The sequence below is a fragment of the Bidens hawaiensis genome, unplaced genomic scaffold (assembly GCF_021521415.1).
Source record: "Bidens hawaiensis isolate Kalapana, Puna unplaced genomic scaffold, B.hawaiensis_p1.1 tig00013865_1, whole genome shotgun sequence".
In the NCBI taxonomy this organism is placed as follows: domain Eukaryota; kingdom Viridiplantae; phylum Streptophyta; class Magnoliopsida; order Asterales; family Asteraceae; genus Bidens; species Bidens hawaiensis.
Window position 1 is genome coordinate 488,311 of NW_027492185.1, and position 7,970 is coordinate 496,280.

Below are 7,970 nucleotides of genomic sequence, written 5' to 3' on the forward strand. Positions count from 1 at the left end.
ATGTTTTTAATATAAATGTTATTATTTGCTTGCACTAATGTTGTGTAATACTGCACATTTTAGGTTGAGCAATGCTTAGACTTGTAAACGAACCAAACGGACAGTTCATTAACGTAACTGAACAAAGATAAATGAACACAAATGAACAAATATAAAACCATTAAGTAGATGACTCATCTAGGTGGCATTTAATTATTTTCTATTAATATGTACACCAGCATAAATGAACATAAATAAGCGAATGTTTACGGACATAAATGAATGAACGAAGCATGTGTACATGCTCACTTGTTTAGTTAAACGAACACAGATTTTTTGTTCATGTTCGTTCGTTTATAGGTCTAGCAATGCTTAATAAGTTATTGAAATGTGATTTCATTAAAAACTTTTGTAGCGGACTTGAGGTGGGGCCTTTGCTGTTGGAGATCCCGAATGCTGGTAATGAAGTTAGAACTGTGTTAGGTGAAATATCCACCACTAGAAACGTCTCCAATGCACCTGTAATTGATGTTGAGTCTGGTGATGATGATGATGATGAGTGGACTTATTCTTCATTGCTGAAAGAGGTTAGATGCAACATTATTCTTGGCTGTTATAGAGTTTATGTTTTTACTTTATATGAATCTGTTGCAAAAACTTAATTAGCTCAGACGACACATGTGCTTTAAGTTAGGATTTAGATCAGATGGTATGATTTTATCATCGCAGATCATGTTTTTTAAGTTATAAACTTGTTAGTATGAGCTGAGTGTATTTAACTACTGTTAAGACGGTTAAACCTAATGGTTTGTGTTGATAGTTTTCGACTAACAATTTTGGTACTTAATATTCTGCATAATAATTTCAATGTAGAACCTGCTTCCTGATACGAAACAGAACAAGGATCGTTCCGATAGATTAAAGAGAAAAGTCACTAAAAGATCCTCGAGACAGGATGATTTGCTGACAAATAAATACTGTTTAGACAAGTCTCCTTCATCTGGTTTGAAAATAATAGAGGTAATTAGTTGAAGTTACTATAGTTATTTAGCTATATGAAAAATTCATTAAGTTTTACACTTTTGCTCTCCTATTTTGTATTGTATTACTCAGAAAAAGAAAAACACTACCATAAGTGAACCCTCCAAAAGAAGTCGAAGGCTGATACAAAAAAGTATATACAGCTCGTTAAAATTTACTTCAGATTCAGAGGAAGATGTTCAATGTACAGAAGTTGTCCAAAATGATATTGACATTTGTGAGCCTTCAACTTATTATGGGACTCGTGAAACCAAAAGACCTCTCAAAGCTGAGTTTCATAATCATGGAAAACGAAGAACTTTGATCTTGGATGAGACTGAAGATTTCGATACAACTTCTAATCATCAAGATCACTCTGCAGGAGTTGATCGTGACGACAGTTATAAAAAGGAAAATGAACCCATATTGTCAAAAGAAGCGCTTTTATCATGTGTCATATGTTGGACAGACTTTAGTTCAACCAGAGGAGTTTTGCCATGTGGACACCGCTTCTGTTTTTCGTGCATACAAAACTGGGCAGATCATATGGTATCATTTTATCCTATATTCACAATCCTCTGCACTTGTCAGTTTCTTAGATCACGTTATCACAAGTAACAATGATATATAACTATATGTATTGTGTATAATGTGTACATACAGGTTTCAATGAAAAAAGTTTCTACATGTCCTTTATGCAAAGCCAGTTTTTATAGCATACAAAAGATGGAAGATGCTGAATCTTCTGATCAAAAAATATACTCTCAAACAATTCCTAATCACTGTCCAGTTAGGGATGTTTACATTCTCCCACATGGTGAATCATCTGCACGTCAGGCTTTGGTAAATCTTTGTTCTTGCTCTTGCTATGTTTTATTTACTGGGTCATATTATATTTTGTTTATTAACAAAATTTTGGTTTATTTTTTGTGATGAACAGCCACCACCAACACCGGTTTGCTACCAGTGCAGTTGTCGAGAGCCAGAAGAACTTCTAATAAGTTGTCATAGTTGTCACAGTCGTTGCGTTCATTCATATTGTTTGGATCCACCCCAAACTCCATGGGTCTGTGTCCAATGCAAGTATCTTCGAATGCGGTGTGTGCGATAAATTCAGATTTTCATGCTCTTACTGTTTTTACAGTTAAAACTATGTTACATTGTTACTACACAAAATATTAGTTTGATTTTCTTCTAATTTGTTTACTATCATTAATGCTAAACTGGTTCTAGTTATGTTAATCTTTATGCCAAAATCACCAAAGATTATAGACCATTGAAGTTAGGAGTGTAAGTGAGCCAAGCCTATGCTTGCCAAAGCTCGAGCTTGGCTCGTTTAACTTGAGAAATCTTGAGCTTGACTTGTTTAACTTAAGAGAAGTTTCACTTCAAGATCTATATCTATAACTTAAGCCCGGCTCTTGAGTAATTTTTCCAGCTTGAGCTTTAACTTGATTCGTGTATCGTATTTTATTTGCGTTTATAATTCTAAGTTTGTATATGCTATTCAGTTACTTTCTCATAATAATATTCATTAAGCAATATTCGTAAATTAAAATAAGTTGTATTAATTTAAACAGAGTGAACTGTGGTTTTCATCCATGTGTTTTGTATAAATCTGTGGTTTTAGTCCAATAATTTCAAATTTACGATTTTCGTCCATGTGATTTCATTTCACTTGCAATTAATCTCGACCTCACTAATCTCGTTAAGCATGGTCGTTAAATCCATCAACGTGCCCCCCACGTGAGGGCAGTTTTGTTCTTTTTCTCCCCAAATAAACCCCAACCCTCACATGGGTTTAACGATCAAACTTAATGGTGTTAGTGTGTTCGGGTTTAATTGCAAGTGAAATGAAACCACATGGATGAAAATCGCAAATTTGAAACTATTAGACTAAAACCGCTAATTTAGACAAACTATAAGGACGAAAACCGCAGTTTATTTATCTAAATAATAGGTTCGTTTAGACTTGCTAGCCTAATCATGCTGATAAATAAAGCTCTGGTTAGGACTCACTGATTCAACATTCTATCTAGCTGATGTTCAATAGCTAATTTCGTGATTATGTTTTCAAGAAAAACTATAACATTAGTTGCCCAAGAGCTTTCGGTTTTGAGCCCAGCCCAGTCGGGCCCAGCAAGAGGCTAGGCTTGCAACTTGCTTAGTTTGTATTTTGTACTCGGTATATTATAAGATATTTTTTGTAATCGTATTTTGTCTTTATATTCTTTCGACGTTCTTTAAATAATTATTTCAGATAAGTGGCCTATTTTCTATTAAAAAATTGATTTCTGCCAATATCCGATATAAATATTTCAAAAGCATTCAACTTTTGTAGATAAGTCAGTGTACTATTGTTTTCCACTTTTATATATTTCTTTAAGGCTAATGGTTCTTAAATTAAATTAAAACTCGTATTCACTCCTAATCTGAGAGAATCGTATCTAATGCTTGATGCGTTGATGGGATATTTATGCATTTAAATAAGCATTATAATAGTGTCTTGCAAAAGAAAAAGAAAAATGAAAAATAGACTTAAAAAATAAAATTGTGACCGAACCACAACCACAAGACAAAAATCGTGATTTACTATAGTTTTATTATAAAATACACATGGTATCTGATACTAAAATGACTCTTAGATCTTTTTTACATTTTTCAAACGATTCATTTATTAATCACATGTTTTAACATAATATTTTGGAATCTTTTATGAGATTGTTATCCGGTTAACCGTTAAGACACGTTCAATATATCACTTGCTTAATGGACACATTTCTGCTAAGTTATCTTGAGCATATACTTAGTTACAATTATCCTATGTCACCTTAAACAAATATCTAACTATAAATTGTGTTCGGTCCGGTTGGATACACGGTCTCTTTATCCGTTATCCATTGTGAAGAAACACTAACCGGACCCCGGGCAGATTACTGGTAACCTGGGGGTTGGATAGCTGTTTCCCACGAGGGGTTAGACCCTTGGAAGATGGTTCTTCTGATAACCTGCAAAACAGACACCGTGAGCTCGTCACTGAGTAGGGGGGGGGGTTCCTCCTTGTGACCACCCTCCGGCGTGAGAATCAGACTAGATTGCTCTTTAAATATAAAAGTATATTAAGAGATTGCTAGAGCAGATATCAGGTATAATATGATGATAATGTAGTAAGATATGTTGTGTTTTGATGATCATACCATTTAGGGTATTTATAGCCGAAGGTAGGTTTCCAAGGAGGTATGGCCGGCTGCAACAGTGTTCCTGTTCATCAACAGTAGCCTACGCACGTGCCCTGCTGGTAGTTGGTGGGTAGGCAGCGGCTGATAGCGACCAGGCCTGCTGTATACTATTCCCTTTCCACCAACTGCCGGCTACGCACGTGGTATGACAGTAGTTGGTGAGTAGGCAGCGGCTTAATAGTGATACAGTACAGGAGCATGCTGCTCGCCATACTGTATCAGTGAGCTGTCGTATCCCTGATCAGATCTTTCGCCCATACCTCGTCAGGTACAGTGAAAGGTCCTTCAGTATAGACTGGCTTATTTGGGCGGGAGTATTCCCCCTCCCGCCTCTGTGCGGGATTGCTCCCGGCTTTGCTCATTCCTTCAGGTGACACTGAATGATCGAGAGCTAAGTACCTAGTGCGTGTAGCCATGCTGCGCGGGTGGCCTTCCCTCATGGCTTGTATCCGAGGCTGCGGGAACAGGCGGAGTCCTTCACCATGGGAGGCATTTCCTGCGGGACCAGCTTGCATACTGCGCGTAAGGACGTCACTTCTCTGAGCATGGTTGGTCCTGCGGATCCAGTTGGTCTCTGCGCAGACGTCCCTGTTTAAGGTGAGTCTTGCGGGTCCAACTGGGCTCTGCTGGGACCTACCTCTTCAAGTCCCCCCAGTCCAATGTTCTTCTCATGCGTGTTTAATAAAGTGAGGTGAACTTTTGGACTTAAGCAAAGGGTTTTGAAAAGGGTTTTGTAAGGTTTTCCATGGGAAGTCCTTGTCACTTGCAGAAATGCCCGAGTTTCCTGCTTGGTCTTTGGGTATGATGCGGGTAGGTCTGTAACCTCCTCGCAAGTCAGGAGCATTGAGTCCCAGTTGTGTGGATTCTCCATGAGGTTTTGGTAGTTTTGAACATAGTGATCAATTATGTTAAAACCACCAATTCCATCCTGGCGCTTCAAACAACGTAGTTCTCAACGTTCCCGCTATGCGGGGATGTTATTTCCGTTTCCGCAAGCATTGCCCAGAAGATCCTTCCTGGTTTCAATTCCCAGCGGAGCGCTAGGTATGTGAAGGGTTTTGCCTTAACACTGTACCAGCGCTCGTCTTACGGTTACTTTACTTCCAAGGTATTCCTAGCGTCAATTCCTTGCAGGTGCTAGGTACGTGAAGGGTTTTGCCTTTACACTGTATCCGCGCCTGTCTTATAGTTACTTGGTTGCCGAGGAATATTTGGCTTTAATTCCCTGCGGGTGCTAGGTACGTGAAGGGTTTTGCCTTTACACTGTACCCGCATCCGTCTAACGGTTACTTGTTCGCCAAGGTTTACTTGGCTTCAATTCCCTGCGGGTGCTAGGTATGTGAAGGGTTTTGCCTTTACACTGTACCCGCATCCGTCTAACGGTTACTTGTTTGCCAAGGTTTACTTGGCTTCAATTCCCTGCGGGTGCTAGGTATATGAAGGGTTTTGCCTTTACACTGTACCCGCATCCGTCTAACGGTTACTTGTTTGCCAAGGGGTAAGGGGTATTTTCCCGCTTACTTTTTAATATTTTTCAAATTTTGAATTTTGAAATTCGAAGAGTTGGTGGAAAGATAAGAACAGTCCAAACCTCTGAAACGTCGTGCGACGGTTTCTTCTGACTGTGTCAGGACGTGCAGGAAGTTATGGTGACGTGACAGAACATGGTCATTCCAGTCGCTTTTTCAGGCGCGTGGGCGTGATTTTTCTGGCGCGTGGCCGCGAAATTACTGGCACACGTCCTTTCAACAGCTGTTGCCAGCCTGCTTTTTGCCACGTGTCATAGTTTCATTGCACTTTTGATTTCTCTCTCCTCCGCATTAAATTCACCGCATTAATTGCGATTACTATATAAAGGGGAAGAGGGTTATTTGTAATTCACACTTTCACCTTTCTTCTTCTTCTTCTTAGTGATTTCCGGCAAATACTCCCCTTTTTCAGGCAAGCATTTTCCCGAAATCACTTCTCTTTCTGCAAAAATGTCTTCTCATGATGCCGACGATCAGAAGACTGCTGGCGAGTGCCAGTGTTCTCTTCCTGTCGATCTGTACCAGTATATCGTCAGGAAGTTCATGCTCGAGTCTCTCGAGCCTGAGTTTCCTGAACCCCACCATACTGTGTACGATGCCCCTAGTGACAAGATCGGGGTTTATGCTGCATTCTTTGTCTACGGGAACCTTAGGTTCCCGTTGACAAAGTTTGTGTACCGTGTCCTTGAGAGGCACAGCGTTCATTTGACCGAGCTGCACCCCATGGCGATCGCCAAGATTCGTCATTTTGAGTGGGTGTGCCGGATTCTGGGCATCGAGCCCCATGTGGACCGCCTGATGACCTTCTACACTTGGAGGTGCATCCAGGGGTGGTACAGTCTTACAACCCGGATTAAGGGTTTAAAGATTTGTACCACCGAGCGGAGTCTTCGCTCGTGGAGAAGAGAGTTCTTCTTCATATCCACTCGCGCCATCCCCATTGCCATGAAGTTCAAGAACGGCCAGGCACTTCAGAGCCTTCACGCCCTCAACTACGAGGAGGCGGAATGGTTCTCGAAGATATCCCGGGTCCAATCCCCGGTTTTCCGTTTTCCGGAGTCAGCGATGGTAATGCTGGGGATGAGCCGAGTGTGGAAGGCGGCGAATGCGCAGAAGGTTCCGATTGTCCTTGAATATGGTTCGAACTCTGTCCCTTATGGTATGTCTTGTTTCTTTTTGTTGATTTTGACTTTTTTCTAACTTTCCTGTTTATTTCAGAGGGGAACGACCTACAGTCGCTCCTGAATCCGCGGGAGGAAGATGGTCCCGCACGGATGGGTACTCGTGCTCTGGACGAGAACGAGTTGCCCATCCTAGAGCAAACTGCGTGTCGGTTCGTGGAGGTTTACCCGCCGGGCCAAGAGATCCTGAGCCACCGACGGCCTGGTAAGCCTATCTTCTACCCTGAACCCCTCAATGCTGTGCCTGCTGCTGGAGTTCTTGACATTTCTTCTTCTGAGGAATCCGCAGAAGGTCCTCCGTTGGTGCGGAAGAAAAAGACTGCTGCCGGCGTGAAGGGGAAGGAGAAGGCCACAGCTGATCCAGTGGTTCTATCTGACACGGAGTCAGATAGTGAAGAGGTGGCGGGGAAGCCCGGTGGTGAGAAGACCACTGCTCCGGAGGCTACGACCGTTACCTCCGGAGAACCAACGAAGACGACGGTGACCGGTACCAAGAGGCCGGCTCCATCGGGTTCCTCCCCGCCCGTCCGTACGTTCAGGGTCAAGAAAACCCGTAAGTATAATCATAATGCCTTTGTAGATTTGTCAATAATTTTCTTTTAACACTTTCTTCTTTGTGCAGGCGTGGATGTTGACGCAATCCTGGGTGAAACGCAGGGGAGTACTTCCTTGCCAATGATGGTAGGCTCGGTCAGCCTTCCTGAGGCGTCGACCCAGTCGCCTGCGCCTGCATCCGCTGGTCCAGTTGGTCGTTCCGTCGAGCCAACTGTTCCGGCCGAGATGACGTCACCGCCGGCCGTGAGTGCGATTTTTACAGCATCCTTCACGGAACCGGCGGTTACTGCTGCTTTTAAGGAGGCGGCGACCGCGGCGGAGACAACGACGGCGACCACGGCGGCTGCCACCATGCCCGCGCCACCGGCACCAATGGCCGGACCATCAGGTACGCGCAGGGCTTCACGCCGATCTTTGCCACCTTCCCGTCTGCCTGACCTGTTGGATGGATTTCCTTTAGGTTCAGG

General features: G+C 42.4%; 1 protein-coding gene across 1 annotated transcript; it reads left to right on the forward strand.

Annotated features, from left to right (window-relative positions):
- Positions 1–216: 216 nt before the first annotated feature.
- Positions 217–2,493, forward strand: LOC143545151 (uncharacterized). Its single transcript, XM_077037086.1, has 6 exons — positions 217–566; positions 853–999; positions 1,093–1,548; positions 1,663–1,842; positions 1,940–2,097; positions 2,265–2,493. The coding sequence occupies exons 1-6, from the start codon at positions 348–350 to the stop codon at positions 2,269–2,271; spliced, it is 1,167 nt and encodes a 388-aa protein (XP_076893201.1). The 5' UTR covers positions 217–347; the 3' UTR covers positions 2,272–2,493.
- The last annotated feature ends 5,477 nt before the right edge of the window (positions 2,494–7,970 follow it).

Coding starts and splice junctions, on each gene's coding strand:
- LOC143545151 (XM_077037086.1), top strand. CDS start 348: ATGCTTAATAAGTTATTGAAATGTGATTTCATTAAAAACTTTTGTAGC. Junction 1,000..1,092: donor CTGGTTTGAAAATAATAGAG/GTAATTAGTTGA, acceptor TGTATTACTCAG/AAAAAGAAAAACACTACCAT. Junction 1,843..1,939: donor CATCTGCACGTCAGGCTTTG/GTAAATCTTTGT, acceptor TGTGATGAACAG/CCACCACCAACACCGGTTTG.